At 35.5% G+C, this 17,311-nt stretch overlaps 3 protein-coding genes across 3 annotated transcripts; 1 reads left to right on the forward strand and 2 right to left on the reverse strand.

Annotated features, from left to right (window-relative positions):
- Nucleotides 1–3,650: 3,650 nt before the first annotated feature.
- On the forward strand, nucleotides 3,651–4,752 carry LOC113773717 (polygalacturonase inhibitor-like). The gene has a single exon (XM_027318340.1). The coding sequence runs from the start codon at nucleotides 3,651–3,653 to the stop codon at nucleotides 4,671–4,673; it is 1,023 nt and encodes a 340-aa protein (XP_027174141.1). The 3' UTR covers nucleotides 4,674–4,752.
- Nucleotides 4,753–5,967: 1,215 nt separating this feature from the next.
- LOC113775924 (polygalacturonase inhibitor-like) lies at nucleotides 5,968–6,932 on the reverse strand. Its single transcript, XM_027320977.1, has one exon. The coding sequence runs from the start codon at nucleotides 6,930–6,932 to the stop codon at nucleotides 6,282–6,284; it is 651 nt and encodes a 216-aa protein (XP_027176778.1). The 3' UTR covers nucleotides 5,968–6,281.
- A 3,177-nt stretch (nucleotides 6,933–10,109) lies between these two features.
- LOC113775365 (protein ABHD18-like) lies at nucleotides 10,110–14,365 on the reverse strand. The gene is made up of 5 exons (XM_027320205.1): nucleotides 13,642–14,365; nucleotides 11,980–12,064; nucleotides 11,699–11,868; nucleotides 11,012–11,286; nucleotides 10,110–10,457 (listed from the first exon to the last, which is right to left on the reverse strand). The coding sequence occupies exons 1-5, from the start codon at nucleotides 14,015–14,017 to the stop codon at nucleotides 10,281–10,283; spliced, it is 1,083 nt and encodes a 360-aa protein (XP_027176006.1). The 5' UTR covers nucleotides 14,018–14,365; the 3' UTR covers nucleotides 10,110–10,280.
- Nucleotides 14,366–17,311: the final 2,946 nt, after the last annotated feature.

Here is a 17,311-nt window from a genome sequence, read left to right on the forward strand (position 1 = left end):
TGTCGGTGATGATTTAAAAACCACTAACATGCCTATATTGATACTCTTGAGAAGGGTGTTAATTTTTTTTCCTTTTTCTTTATGTTGTGCTTGTCTGACACGCTGTCATTCTTTTTTCCTTTTTCAGCATAAGTGAGAACTTTTAAATCCAGATTTCACATTCACATTCTCTCCTCCTATACCACTCAAACAATCTCTCCCCCCCACGTCACCATTCATAGTTAATAAAAACTCAAAACACATATCCAGAAAGCGTAATATGAACAATATTCATGACAAATTTAAAAAAGAATCTTAGAAAAAGAAGTTTCAAGCGCAATCAAACAATCGTTGATAAATCAACCAACAAAAAATCGTTGGTAAATCAACTGACACAAAGTTTTTAAGATAAATATGTCAAAACTTGATAAGAATATATTACAACTAAACCTATTTATAAGTGCAAAACGACCAAAAACAAGTAAAGAATAAAACATGAGGGATACCAAAAAATAAATATGGGAATAAAATATGATAATTCTTCAAAAAATATAAAAACAATAAATAAAATTACTAGAGAAATCTATAACGGGTACCTTAATTAAGAACCATAAATGTTTTTTGGATAGCTTTATTGACCGCACACAGTTAGCTTCAAATCGTGGGGCTCACGTTATTCAACCACCAGATTTTGGGCTGGTGGTCACCACCAAAACATTAAGACTTGGTGGACTAGGAGGTCAAGGGTTCAAACCTTGCCTCCCACCAATTGCCACAACATATGGACTTGTTGAACAAAAATCCATACGGGTGCGTAGTACACTCGTATGATCCGGTGATAGTTCAATCACCTCCGAGTTATCCCAGAACCTCTTCAGGTCCCTCCTCCCCCTAGTATAGAATAGTGTAGGTCTATCGTATCCGACAAAAAAATAAAAGATGTTTCACATCATTCATGCAAAGGTGGAATTATCAACAATCACTAATTTAAATCTAAAAATAAAGCATTTTTTAGACAGTTACAATGAGTCCGTATCAGTAAAATTAGGTCATAATTAATCTTGTGAACTCAAGGAAAAATGGACATTAACGATCGCAAACAATTAACGTCATGCATGACATATTAAAATTTTCATTTTTTTTTTAGAAAACAAATTTTTGTCTATGTTTCCTTTTGATACTAATACTTTTATTTATTCATTTATTTGTTTGGTTTATTTATGTAAAATAAGTTTAGGAAGAGAGAATGTTGGCCTCATCTCAAGGCCTAACGTTTATTTGAAATGTTATTTGGAGTAATTTTGTTTGGATAGTATACAATTTGAAATATTATTTGAAATAATTACTGTAACACTTTTGTGATGTGATGTATATGACATAAAAAAGTAATTGAAAATATAAAAAGGCTGGTTGGAAAATGTGTTTATGATGCAAGCGAAATATTTATTTGGAATAATTTCACTATTCAAACAAAGCCATGAAACTCAGATAAAAAGGTAACTGAAAAGATGAAAAGGTAACTGAAAACTCAGATAATTTTACTATATTTTTTTTGATGTGATGTAATTCAGATAAAAAGAGATAACTGGAAAGATGAAAATGTATGTTTCTATATAAACAAATGACATTTGGATAAAGTTCTATCCAAGCACACTCATTATTTGCATACTACTCCAAGTTTACGCCACATAGCCATATGCCAGACGTTCCGAGTCAAATCACATGGAAATATGTAATTATTTATTGATCTTGCTAAAGTTAGAAAATTTTGCTAAAATCCCAACTTCCTAAAAACATATGGCTCCGTTTGTGGAATCACCGTCCAGATCTAGACTAACATGCGTGTGATATATACCGACATATATATATATATATATATATATATATATTGGAACCTTGCATGTGATGAGACGTCCCTACAGGTCTATGACTTGTTGGTTTCCAGTTTCCATTCAAAAGGATGAAACAAATCGATAAGTTAAAAAATGGTATTACCTTTTTGGATTATCTTATCTTCCTGTGCTTGACTGGTTGTATTCATGACATGTGACGTTTTGCCCCTTCCCTAAATGAAGCTTCTCCAGCTGTCTCTTAGTGTAGATCGACCTTGCTTGGATCTCAGGTGACAGTATTGAAATTCTTGAACAGGTCAGTCATGATATCAATTCTTATCAAAACGGTGTGCGGACTTTCTGGCAAAATTGGATGCAACACCTGATGAAGAGTTTACTTCCTTGTCTTGTCTTGTCTTTTAAATCCATTTCAATTTCTAGAGATTATTAGAAGATGACTGACTGTAGGAGCTTTTGCTTGCCTCGCTCTGTAAGCGTTAACCGACATTTCTCATTATATATTATAGGATTAAAAATAAAAAAGTCTCCTGTGATATATTTAATACACAGAAAAGTCTCCAAATTTCATTAAATTTAATGAATTCTATTAGTTTATAATTTAGTTCAAAACATGAGATCTCCCGAATTCCATTAAGTTTAACGAATTCTATTAGTTTACAATTTAGTTTAAAACATGAGATATTAGGTATATCATAGGGGACTTTTTTGCTTTTAACCCTATATTATATATATCTTTCCTACCAAAAAAGAATGGTGATGATAATTTAGTTCTGATTGTCTTAATCACAAATTGCTAATTTAGCTGTCGATAATAATGTTATTGTAGCTATCTAAAAATTGTTATACTTGATTTTCAGATTTACTTACATTTGTTTAACTGTTTATCGTGTATTCTTGTTAGCACTTGAATTAATGCCGAACCACATGGCAAACTTTTTTTTTTATTTGTGGCATAAATTAAAAGATATGATGGTAAGTTAACTACGCTGAAACTTGAAGATACAACTTGTATTGTAATAATTGCATGAAACGATTTGACCAAGAAATTTCTCCTAGGAAATTTATAGATTTGTAGATGCAACCAATTTTGACTTCCCTTATAAGTTTTACACAACCTTTAGATTTGCCATATCACTCTAACTCCTTTTTTTTTTGGTTCCTAACTTTGACTGGTCTTCTTGGAGGGTAAAATGCAGTATATTTTCAAGGCTGAAGATGGTAAGGCGTGCGACCCCCAAAGCTTAGGGGGGAAAAGTATTATTAGCCCAAAAATAAAGGCCAATGATACAAAAAAAAAAAAAGAAAGAATTGATCATCCTTGAATTGATCATTGGCAATATTAATTGAGAGAGAGAGAGTTGAGATAATTCAACTTGCACGTGTTGACTGACTAACATCATTAATCCAATTATTGCACAATCAGCCTTTCAATTGAAAAAAAAGAATATGCTTTGTCGGCACCGCTACAAAAGGTCTAATTTGTTGTGCTGTACATCATGATTTCAAATTGAAAGCATAAAATATTGCATTCTAGCTTGTACTAGATATATATAAATTGCATTATTCTCATTAAACTACGGCTTTACTTGTACTTAAATCTAAATCAGTCAACAAGCAACCTTGCTAGAATGTATTCTCCCTGTAATCTGTCCCAGAAAAGAAAAAGTTGAGTAAAATCACAAGCAATCAACTAAGCAAAGCCCTGCACTGGTACTATTATTACTATATCTATGCTACACTAATTTGCAGTCACGATCACGAATAATAAGTTGCTTGATCAAGTATTATACTGTAACAATAGCCAAATTAATCAGAACAATGAAGAATTCATCTTCTTATTCATCAGCAGCCCTTCTCGCCTTCTTATGCCTCCTTTTTCTGTCTCTACCATCTCCTTCTTTCTGTGCGCATCCCAAGTGCAACTCACATGATAAGAAGGTCCTCCTGAAAATCAAAGCTGACCTAAACAATCCCTACCATTTGGCCTCATGGGATCCTAAAGTTGACTGTTGTGAATGGTATGCTTTGGAATGTGATCGAAATACTGGCCGTGTCATTGCTCTCACCATCTTTGCAGGCAACATCTCCGGCCAAATCCCACCTGCTGTTGGCGACCTCCCATATCTCCAAAACTTGGAGTTTCGTAAGCTTACAAATCTTACTGGCGAAATCCCATCTACCGTTACCAAGCTCGTTCATCTAACATTCCTCCGACTTAGCTGGAATCATCTCTCAGGGCCAGTTCCTTCCTTCCTTAGCCAGATCAAGGCCCTGACTTTCTTGGACTTGTCATTCAATAACTTCACTGGTTCCATCCCTCCTTCGCTTTCTGAGCTCCCTAACCTCCTTGCACTTCACCTAGACCGCAACAGACTCACCGGAAACATCCCTGAATCGTTCGGGAACTTCGCATTTGGAAATAGTGTTCCTGATATTTATCTTTCCCACAACATGCTCACAGGCACAATTCCAAGGTCTTTTGGTGGCTTAAACTTCTCACTGAGGATTGACTTGTCACGCAACAAGCTCGAAGGTGATGCGTCATTCTTGTTTGGCAAGAACAAGACCGTGCAATTTGTTGATTTGTCGAGGAATTTGTTCGTGTTTGATCTTTCCAAGGTGGAGTTTTCGGAGAACTTGATATATTTGGACTTGAACCATAACAAAATCTTTGGGAGTCTTCCACAGAGCTTCACTAATTTGGGTCTGCAGTTCTTTAATGTGAGTTATAACAGGCTGTGTGGCCAGATTCCGCAAGGTGGGAAGCTGCAAAGCTTCGACTTGTATCCTTATTTCCATAACAGATGTTTGTGTGGTGCCCCTCTTCCTGCCTGCAAGTGATTTTCAGAAAATTGGGACAGAGGAAGCAGGGATTTGTTAAAAAAAAATAAACAGTTGTCATGATATTTAATGTACTTATTTCATGTCAGGTTTGCTTTTGCAGTTTCCACACGAAACTGAGAAATAATAATAATTTCATGGCAAGATTGTATCTCATGTATTATATGGCATAAAAATAAACTCTATTTTCGATAATGGGATATGTGATCTTTTACTGCAAGTGTGATAAACCTAAACAGTTACTGCTATTTAACTAACTCTGAAACAATGCATTAGGGATCTAAAAATTGTTTTCTTAGACCTCCTAATTCTGAAATAAGAGTGTTTACTCACTGCAATCAGTGAACCAAATGTGAATGTAGCTAAGTAATTGAGTATGACCTGTGATTAGATTTGTGTACAGGGTGATCACAAAGGATAAGGGGGGTCTCCAAGTGTTTCTCTTTTTTACAACAATGAACATTAGTATTATTAAATGAGGAGAGCAAATAGATAAGGATGGATATAAAGTAAGTTTAGCTTTAGCAGGCAGGTGTTACATCTTTTAGATGGTTCTATTCGTTTCCCTAAGCTATTCATTGAATTAAAAGAAGAGTAACGTGGAAAGTTATTCAGGGCCACAGATTCCCTAGATCTGCAATTTTTCGATGATTGTCAAACCTAAATTTTTTTTTTTAAACTTGAATTTATTTTAATCAGATATGACGATCAAAAGACATGCTAGGATGTATTGGGTTACAATGATTTATTCGGATAGAAAATATGTAGGAGAATCAATGTTTTTTTTTATTTATATCGATTTCTTAGATCTTTTATATCTATTGATTTTAGATTTATATGTATCTGCGACATATTTTTTTTAATTGATGTATTGTCTGCAGATTTATTAAATAAAATGATCTTTTCTATTAAAAAAAATTGTAAAAGAACCTTCCAGGTGTACCACGAATATTCGAGCAATCATCATGAATTGTTCTCAATTCCTCGAGTGTCATTCTTTATGTGCATCTGAGGACTCGTTAAAATTCACCAACAAAACAACACTTCAAGTCCTTAATTTTGTATTAATCCTGACAGCCTAGGTTAATGTTGGTAATGGAGCTTTGAAGAGAGTTATAATTTCTTTTTAGTTTCGACTGTGCAACTGCAAAGACATCTTGAAAATTTAAGGTAATTAAACTTACATTCATTGAGGGTAAAAGCATAGACATTTCAAGAACTTTTTATTTTATTTTTTTAAAATTTTCACTGCATCATAGACATGCTGTGAATTGAAGGCTCAATTGCAATTTTTAAAAAATTCACTCCCCATATACTAATCAGCCTAAGGAATTCAATTCCCAGATACGAGAATTTTCATACAACATTCCACTTCTGGTGGAACAAATTTTATTCCAAGGATCATATTATACATGACACAGAACTGGATACAAATGTTTTAGTTATTAACTTCATGCCGACATCTTATTTAAATAGTAATAATAATAACTGTAACTCTTGAGCAACAACCGGAAAGTAAGTGAACATGTGGCAGTGCAATCAATATGGGATGGATATTTTTGCGTAAGCCAAATGTTCCTTTCCTCAACTCCCAGAATCAGTGGACACTTAGCAGGCTGGAAGAGGAGAACCACACAAGCATTTGTTATGATCATATGCTGAGGAAGCGAAGCTCTGCAACTTCCCACCTTGGGGAATCTGACCACAGAGGTTGTTATTGCTAACATCGAAGCCTTGCAAGTTCAATTGAGTAAGTGAAGGAGGGATTGAACCAGAGAACTGATTGAATGACAAGTCCAAGAAAGTCAGGGACTTGATCTGGCCAAGGAAGGAGGGAACTGGCCCTGATAGCCCATTCGATTTCAGTCTAAGGAAATTGAGACGAGTCAGCTTGGAAATGGAAGATGGGATTGGACCAACAAGATTTGGGAGTCTATTCATATCTAGCATCTCCAGATACGGAAGGTTGCCGATAGCAGCCGGAATTTGAGCCGAGACTTTGTTGTCATCGAAGATGGTGATATGAATGACACGGCCAGTTTTTGAGTCACAGTCCAAAGCATACCATGAACAACAGTCAGTGTTTGGATTCCATGAGGCCAAGTAATAGGGGTTGTTCAGGCCTGCTTTGATTTGTAGAAGGGCCTTCTTGTCGTCCGCGTTGCATTTCGCGGCAGCTAGAGATGGAGATGGCAGGGAGAGGAAGAGGAGGAGGGAGAGGGAGAGAATAGCTGTGAATGCAGAAAATGAAGTCTTCATATCTGATACTGAAGCAACTTGTTAATCAAGGATGCTGTGATGCTGTGGACTGCAACAAATACTACGTACTATTTATAGTGTTTTGAGTAACCACCGGCCTTGGACCGGTGGCCACCACCAAAGCCTTAATGTGGGAGGCAGGGTTCGGTTCGAATCCCGCCTCCCACCAAATTGTCACATTGTATGGTTTCGTCCTTCATGGGTAGCTAGTTTGGTTGGTCTCAATTCAGTGCCCGCAAGGGTTCGAGTTCCGTGGTTATTCTATTCGGGGGATGGGGCTTTTCCTCCCGGACCGGAGTGAAATTAGTCGGGCCCCGTAAAGATTGACCGGGACACCCACTCCGTCAGCAAAAAAAAAAAAAAAAAAAAATTATAGTGTTTTGAGTGCGAGTGCATGCCTCTTGTACTAATTGTTTAGGTACTTTTTACTGGTTCTATACGTGTAGACATAGACCAGGTTTTAGCTAGATTACGGGCCGCAATCTGAATTAATGTCTACTTCGATACCGGCAATGACACAATTTGTCACTCGGATTATGCATTTTATAAGTATTTCAGAAAAATGCAAGTGACACTAGAACTAGTCTTAGCCTCATTCGGAGGTGCAGTGATTTTGATAAAAGAGCATTTTTAGTTACTAAAAGTACTTTTGAAACGCTTGATGAATACCATCCCAAAATATTAGGAATGGAACTTTTGGTATTAAAAGCACTTTTAACAAAAGTCCGGATTTGATGTTTTTATAATAGCTTTTGTGTTTTAAAAAATAAAACATTAAATTCAATCATTTTATCCTATATTATGAACTAAATAAAGGGATAAATATATTTAGAATTTTCAAATTATGCATTATTCAATGCAATAAGTATTTACTGAGCTATATATCCAAATAATATTCTTAAAAGCCCTTAATAAGCTTTTTTATTAAAAGCTTTATTGGCGAATTGCTTTTCAATAAGCCATTGTACCCTAAAAAAACCCTTAATTTGATTGATTACAAATATAATTATATATGTTAATCTGCACATGTTACTAGACCCTTTGGAACAGCAAAATGCATCCTCTTGAAAATTCTTTTCCAACGATGTTCAGCCTATACTAGTGGCTATATACAAGCGGCAAAACTTTACTTCGAATGTTTAACATTTGAAGATTACTTGTATTCGTTGGAGATAAATATGATATGGAAAGATGAATGGCACATTCAATCTACATTTGAATAGTTGCCGTTGAAGAACTTGTGTGTGGATTTGTGAAAATCGTTGCAAACAACCAATCGTCATTAAAGTCAAATGAATACTTTTCTTTGTGTTAATACCTATTGAAAGAGGTTTAAAGAAAACTTAAAGTTGCTGGCCACACTAACCCTTTCGTTTTTATTCTGGATTCCCATCTCCCTATTTTTGCCTTCGGCTACTGCCGGCCGGCTAAGCTTGGCCTTAAGTGAGTTATAATTTTCGCCTTAAAAGCTCCACTTCTTGCTTCTTCTTTTCTCTTCTGTCTTTTCATTTAGGGAGTAGTTTTATTTCTTAAAGGCAAAGAACACGGATTGGAAATTTAGTGAATTTTAATGGTAAGATATGTCACTCTTTTCCTTCCCCCGGGTAGATAATTCAAGGCATGTCTCTACCAATTTCAATCTGAACAAAATTGGATAAAGGTGTACATACCTAAAAAGCAAGAAAATTGAATATATCTGTTGGGTTTTGACATAGCAATCATGACCAGGATCGCTGGGTTGGACTTTCTTCTCTTCTGAAAGAGTCTAATTCTAGCGTCCAAATCTTTTTTAGCATCCCGTCGGTAGAAAATCTTGACCTTCAACCTCATCAATTTTCTAGAGGCTCGACATTGAAAATCAAGTTAAATAAAAAGCGAAGTCAAAATTAACTGCATCTTCCAAATCTACATTTGACATGTACTGTGTTGTTGTCACCGCAATCCAGAGTTTGTCATGTTTAAGCTGTTGATTGAGCAATTATTAGTGCTGCAGGGAGATGAGTTTCTAGTCCTCATTATCCGCTCTGTTTCATTTCATTTGTTGAAACTTCAAACTTTCTGTTTTTTTTTTCTTTTCTTCTGAGCGAAACTTCACAAAACAAGAGGGAAAAAAGAGAAAGAGACAGATCATTCATTGCAGCGGTTCATGGCCACGAAAAATAGCTGAGAAGAACAAGAAGTCATTACGCGTATTTCGTTGGGGTGAAATTGAAACATGTATTAGTCAAAGACTAGTAGCTTTTTGGTTCTCTAATCTTCCTACTATCCATTGCTGTTTTGTACTACCCTCCCCTGATAAAGCTTCTCCAGTTAGCTACAGATTTAGCCAGCAGAAACCCTTCTTGAAATTTGACATTTTTTTTTTACGGAACAGGTACAGAGCACAACGTTGCAGGGGATATACGATATAATACTTACATTCTCTTCACTTCAGAGTTTGACTGAGACAATCATCTTAATCTCCATTATTGCATTAGCAGCTAACATTTGTCACATTACGCATAAGAGAGAATGTTTTCTCTCCGGTGCATGGATTTTGCTACTCCCTCCGACCCATTGAATGAAATTTGTTAGTAGTAAATTATGAGCTCAATTTCTAGCTCATCAGGCTTGATTGCATGATGCTCCTCACGTAGGGAGATGGTTTCATACGTGAAATTTTATTTTTCTATCGAAAAAATAAATTTGTTACGTGCTCTATGCAGTCGATGGTACATATAAATTATACAGAAAACTTGATGATACTCATGCAAGCAACAAGATGTTAGTTTCGATGTCTTAGCTTTAACAAGTTTTGTTGTTCAAGCTTTTGGTTGCAATTTCCTCCCTCATATTTGAGTTTTTTTGACATGTTTGATCCCTTTGCCTCTGAAATCATATTGTTCAAATGCATATTTGAGGGAATTGAAATTTGGATTTGATACACAATTACTCGAAAAGGAAATCTAAGTATTTGGTGAATTTTAATCCTCATGCAAACTGATCAGCTTTGTACTGTTATTATTAAACTGTAAATGGTCCAACTAAAATTTTTTTTTTTCCGTTTGATCAAGTATGTCAGAAACTCCACAGACAAAAAAGGAGGAAATTTTGAAGTGGCTTGCTTACAATTACTATTCCATTATTTGATGTCTGTGCCCAAAGACTTTTCTTGATTTTGCAACATAGCGGAAGAAAAGAAGCAAGAAACAGAGTAAAGATGAAGATAAACAGACGAGGCAGCTTTTGGTTCATTAAAAAGCTTTGTAGTGTTCTGTTGTCAGTTCAGTATACAAGTTAACTGAGTATTGGAATGAAGAAGAATACCAACCTAATTATGTGGTTTCCTCTTCACAAGCTAAGCCATTGTCATGAAGGATCTTCTTTCCACTCTAATCTGTCAAGGGCATCGACAATTGCCTTGCGAAATTGACCGCCATGGAGAAGGATGGATGAGACATGCCCACCAGTAACCCATCTCACTTCTGAGCCAGGCCAAGCTTTTTGAAGCTCCAGCACCGAGTGCTTTGGAATATATCCATCATCCTGAAATTGGCAGTACATAATACATAACTATGTCCAATATTAAAACTGCTACTAAGTCAAACCAAAACAATTCTTTCAATATAACACCAGTTCTTGAGTAAACTTTGAGCAAAAAGCAAATAGCTTGTGGGCAATAATGCTCTGAAAGCCAACAAATTCATATTTCAGAAACCAGTCCAAGAAAGAGTGACTGAAGCAGAAACTTCTGATCATCTAATTTTGAAACAGAGAAAGGCTTTGGCTTGCTGTACATACAAACTTGATGCATCAATTAATTATGTGGCCAAGAGTAACAAAACTGAAGTCAGACAGATTGAGAGCCTTTCCTACTCAAGTAGTCTTTATATGCGTTTTTCCTTGAAATGCTCATTCAAAACAGGGCTACTGAAGAAGACAAACTTGAAGTGGAAAAAGAAAGAATGTAATGATTGAAGATGTAAAAACTTTGCGAAAGGGGACAAAAACTTAAAGGATGCAATCATATTCTTGTCAAATGCAATCATGTTGTTGTCAAATTACAGATCAATATTCACACAGCAGGATCTAACACTTACAGTGGCTGCAACAAATATAACAGATTTGGGATTTTTGGGTATTGGAAACCGAGTGACATCTGTGAGAGATAGCACATTTCTCATCCTGTCTCTCACTTCCTCAAGGGTCATTGCAGCCTTCTCCATAGCAAGGTCATCTCTCAGCGCATCCCATGCAGTGGCATGTTTTAGCACCCCTTCGCAGAATGCCACAACAGCAGAATGTGGAGAGAGAAATGGGAGAGTTGCAATAGGTGTAGGGTGTAAAGATCCAACCATTGCTGCATGTACTCCCCCTAGATATCATATAGAAGTAAATTTGAGAGTAGAAAAGAGCCAAAAGCTATGTCAATGTCTTTTCTTATTCTCCAAAAGTTTGTCCTCTAGCCTTCTTGAATCTTCCTAATACAGCTAATTGAAAAATAGTTCTTTCATCGACAAATTTGTAACTCAAACAAGAGGCAACATTCAAATTCTTCCAATTTTCTGACTAAATTTTGCCAAATAAGTGAGTTAATTCATGAGCCGATGATGACTAGACATATTCAATCTACTTGTCCACAAGTCCTATGATTTTCCCTCTGGCTATATGTTCACAAGTAAATTTCTTGAGTTTCAGGAGAATTTGGTAAGGAGATGAGGATACTTGAATGCTAAGAAAAATCAAAACTTATCAACCTATAATCAAGAAAATGGCTATAGTCTTACCCATGCTAATTCCGCATACACCCATTTTTCCAAACCCAGCTTCAGAGTCCAACCAATACAGAAGGCTTCTAGCCTCCTCAATTGTGACTCTTCCCAGTAGCAGCAAGTCACTCACACACAAGAGTTTTGCACCACGCTGAAGAAAAGGACGTCTTTTTCCATAGAAGGGACTACAAAATATGTTTATTGCCAATAAGATGCAATAATCATACGAAGCATCTTCAAGGAAAACTTTTTGCATCTGCTCTTAAAAATTTACAAATATGCAAAACTTATCTGACCTCTCAAGTACCATGGTTGCTATATTCTCCTTCAGCAATGGTCCACCAAGTCGCAATCTTCGTTCAAAAGTATGATCTCCAGTACCTGAAAATAAAATATCTCATGATGTACCAAATCTATCATCAGCAGAAAAACATACAGTTAAAACCAAAAGGACAACCAGCAAAGAGATCCAGCACAACAATAACTCGAACCGATGTAGCATTTAACAGAAAGGCAAATCGTAAGCAGATATATCATTTTCACTTGTACAGTGGCAAAACATCCTTGCATCGTAGACCTTTCTATGTTACATCTGTTCAAGAAATCTTGTTTCTAAGAGAAGTATCTAGTACCTAATACCAGGTTTAGAATATACAACCCTTTGGAATTGGGATTCGATTTATCTCAACATCTTCACTAAGATTTGAGACAATAAGAACCTCAGGAACCATGTCCTTCAATAAGTTCAAAACAATTCAAGTTTCTTATATAATTTACTAGGTTCCTCTTTATCAGCCATAATATTGATATGCCAGTTCTCCTTGCTTGAAAATGTTTCACATGCAAATATGCTAGAAAAAAATGTCTGAAGTTATTATAATATCAACAGTGATTGACTGTGAACATATCTTTTCTCTTGTTTCACAGCGAAACCAAAAGCAAGCAATTACACTCCACATTAAGTCTGCAGAACATTGTCCAAGAAGTCATTATTTAGCACAGAAAATGCACTAGACTGTTTAATAAATTTAAGCTTCATGAGGATTGTCACCTCCTATTGTGAATAAAGCTAATACATACTATGGCAGGTAGAACTGACCCTCTTAGCTGACATTGTTAACTTTGACCCTCTTAGCTAACCCTCTTAGAAACGACCCTCTTGTTAACTTTGAGAATACAAAAGTGCTTAGTTTCTGGGACACTGACATTAGCTGGACAAGGAACAATCTTAGCATGTAAAGTTTCATATTTCTTAATTACTGAAGTGCAACAGGAGGCCTAGGCTTTGAGGGGGAAAAAATCAACAGAACAAGGAATAGATTTGGGGTAAGATCTTATGATATAGCCTAAACAATGATATACAGCTAAAGGTGGATAAACGATTACTTGTTATTTGTGTTCATCCTTCAACAAAAACTAAGAAATAGTCCCCGTCATGCTGAAAACATAAACCACAGAAGAAACTTTAGTGTCAGGAGTAAACCACAGATAAATGCAACAAGCGTGAAATTAAAAGGCCAAATCATCTAAATTAAGAAGTAAGCAAATCATATTGCAAATCCGACATTAAATTTTACCTTGTAAAATTACAATTTATACTTGCTTAATCAGAACCTTTGAGAGTTCTAAAAATTAACATTCATATGCACTGAAAATATCATACTGGTGAACACACAATATAAGTACACACAGATAGATATATAGTCCCACAATTAACAGAACAGAAAGTTTCACTTTTTTTTTTTTGTCTTAAATTGAAATTCAGAAATTACACGAACTAACTCACTCTTCATTCTCTTCTAATCCATATTACTACAACAACTGAGAAATTTAAGCTATCATAACAAGACGAATTTCTGAACACATGATCAGATCATGAATAATATAGCCAACCAAAGGCAAAACCTTCTAGTAAGATAAAGCATAACATTGAAATGAATTAAAATACAGCACATTACCGGCAAGGTGAACCACACAGGACATCCTATGAGGAGAAACAAATTTTGGAGCAAGAAAAGCAACCCTTCCATGGTGACTCTCAGTAGGCAATGCACTGAGAAGCTCCTCATCACAAGGCGTCTTAAACACCCCTTCTTTCAAACAAGCTGCCTTGGATTCCCAAACGATTTTCCATATGGGCTCAACCAACATGGGAGGCCAATTCTGCCCTTCAACATTTGGGAATAACTGGTTTATCATTCTCTCAAATAGCTCAAGCTTATTTCCACCCCACCCTCTTGAAAAAAATGGCGGGGTAATCTTTGTTCTGTGCAGAACCGCACCATATACATGATCCAATACATAGTGGAGCATTCCCAGATTTACAGTTACCATTGTTAAGCCAAGCCCAGAAATTTAATCACTCAAAATTCCCAATAAAAAAAAGAAAAGAAAAAATTTTATAAGAGGTTAAAGATTCATTTTTTACAATAAAAAAAATCAATTTTAACGATCAAAGAATGCAAATTGGATCCATCATTGAAAATGGTCCAAACATTTCAGCTTTGGACCTACAAGATTGTTGATGAGTAAAGAAAAGGTTAAATAAATTTCTAGTTGGATCTGATAGGAAAATAAAAGTGATTGAGGAAATTGCTTTTTGCATTAGAATATAGCACTATATAGATGCCAGTTTAGTTAGGAGGTAGAGAGGAAGGAGTGGCAAGTTTTCGGGCAACAACAGAAAACTGTGGGCGGAGGATGAGGATTGAGGAGGTGGAGGAGGAGAAAATGTGGAGCCCACGTGCATTGTGCCAACTCAGCCACTGGATTTATTTATTTCATTATTGAGGATTTGTTTATTTGGATAATGATTGTTGGGGCTCAAATAGAAGAATTCAGTTTGTGGATAAGACTTGTCCCTTAGCAGCAGGCCCGGCCCATCCCTGTTGCAACAAAATTAAAGTAAATAAAACAGGAGCAATAGCAAAATTGAACCAAAGACAGAGATGGCAACAGGGCGGGGGACGGCGCCCCAAACCTCCCCTGTCCCGCCCCTTTTCCCCCACAAGTGTTTGCGGGTAGGGATGGCAATGGGGGCGGGTGCCCCCGCGGGGGGCTCTCGGGGCGGGGGTTGGGGCGGGGGGGAATTTTTTTCCCCCCGCTTAGAAACAGGGCGGGGGCGGGGGAGCATACCCCCGCCCCGCCACCCGCAAACAAAAAATATATATATATAAATATATATATAATTATATATAATATGTAAGTTAATTAGTTATAAACTTATGATAATGATATTATTAGTTAGATGTATTATATAATGTATATTAGTTTATGTAATATAATTGATATTATCAATTATATGAATAATTATACATGTCTACTAATAGAATTTATTAATTAGTTATACTAAATTTACTAATACATTTATACTAAATTTCTAATTACACTTAATAGATTAACACTTTTTTCTCAAAAAAAAGCACAAACACAATGATGAATTAGTGATTGCATTTGTACTAAAAATGAAAATTTGACTATTTTAGTTATATTTATTTCATCATATTGGATTGTATTCAAATAACTTCTGTTTGATTGTTTTTATGAGTTTCAATTGTAAAATTACAATGAATAATAATTTGGTGATGTGTTGATATTTTAGTACTTGATTATTTATTAAAATTTAATTATAAAAAATTGTATAATTAAAATTATTAACCCCAAACGGTGCCCCGCGGGAGAAGCGGGGCACGTCCCCGCGCCGTTGCATCCCTAACACTAAAAGTTGTTTTAAAGGTCTTGATTATTTTTGTTTCTAGTGGTATCTTCTGAATCTCTCTCTTCGAAAGCTTGTCTCATGCATTCACACTGGTGTGTGGACAAACACAGACATATTAGGAACTCTAAGAAATTTGTGTCCCTCTTCTATGTCTCGGATTATTTTCCTTTAATTTCCCAAAAGAATATAGGATTCGGTGTTTACTGATTAGAAGAATTTTCAGTTCAATTCATATTGGTTCATGGCATTCTTGACTTAATTAGAATTCTATATTCTCTGAATGCTATACTATTGTCATAGCAAGATTTAAAGTTTTGCTAGAAGAAACCGATCTCAATAGATACTCAACCAATTTTCATTTGAGATAATCTGAGGGACTAAAGTGTTAAAGGTTCCAATTCATTGAAGTCCGCTTTTAACATATGCAATTGAATTCAATAAATGGCCTAGCATGTATTGAGCTGCAACAAACTTCTCTAAATGCAATTACCGATTTATAGTTCTAGCTAGTATATATAGATCTCGTGAATCAAATTCTTATCACCCAACTTCGCTCTTTTCCTTCTCTCTGATCCATTCTCATTCGGTTACACTGTTCTATTTTACTTATTAGTGGTAAGCATGCTTGTCTCTACTTTCTTTTACTCTTGTTTTCTAATTGTATAATTAGTTTTCTTCTCTAAAAAGTCTTTACTTCCTTTTTGTTTTCCACTGTAATTAATTAGCAATTCTTTTCAGAGGAGTTGCAAGTAACGTCATTATTTTTTCCCTAATTTTTTTTTCGTCTCTCAAGATTTATTGTATGTTGGGGGTGTCAAACAGCACTATGACAGCAATATTTTGTAAAGAACTTAACATTTTATTATTTGGTTTCATGCTCATAGATTGTTAATGATGACGTTTTGTTTGATTAATTAGATAATCACTATATATCTATTTGTTTAAGTAAAAGTGTTTGTATATGATGTAGCTAATTTTGGTAGAATATATTGAATCATGTGTCAAAGCCTGTTGTTTGCCTTGCAGGAATTATAATATCTTGATCATTAGTTAGTTAACTTTGCCATTCATTTTGGTAATTACTTTTTCTTTGTTGGTTACCTCATCTTCTTTCTCTCTGTATTATAAGTTGCATTTTCTTCTCTCTCTGTAGATGGCTGACGCCCCTTATGACATAGTTGTGCACTACAAGAATGAAAAGGCAATTATTAGGAATGTGAACCCTAACAACTACTCTTTTCTCCATCTTGTGAATGAAGTCTGTGAAGCTGCAATTCATGATGTACCTGGGAATGAGAGCATTATGATAGACCTTAGTTGTGAGTTTCTTGGTACATCACGTATGCTGGATGTGTCTAGTGATGAAGATGCGAGACTCATGTTTTTCATGTATAGAAAAATCAGAGTCATCAATCTACATGTGAAAATAAGTAATGTTGCTCCTCTGATTGTATTAGATGAGAGTGCACTGAATTTGAACGATAAGATAAACATGAATGATGGTGATAGAAATGCCAGTCATGAAAACCTTGCTTCCGACCTTGGCGTTGTGAATGAAGATAGTGATAGTGGCTCAACAGGAAGAGTAAATCAAGATTGAAGGGTCAACCATGAGGCCAATGATGCACCAGATGATGAATGTTGAAGATCATAATTATGTATTTAATTACTTGTATTAAGAGGTTTGGTTTTGATGTGATATATGATTATAGGCTTTGATGGTGAAATGAAATTCTCACATATAAATGAGGAAAAGAACAGTTCCTATTATGACTCGTTGGATTGCTAGGAATATAACGAGTCTAATACAAGTGACTATCTGCTTAATGGATATGAAAATGGATATGCCATGTTAAAGTAATTATAGGAAAAGAAATACATTCACTGTCTCTTTACACTTCTACTTGACT

Source organism: Coffea eugenioides, chromosome 6, assembly GCF_003713205.1.
Source record: "Coffea eugenioides isolate CCC68of chromosome 6, Ceug_1.0, whole genome shotgun sequence".
Classification (NCBI taxonomy): Eukaryota; Viridiplantae; Streptophyta; class Magnoliopsida; order Gentianales; family Rubiaceae; genus Coffea; species Coffea eugenioides.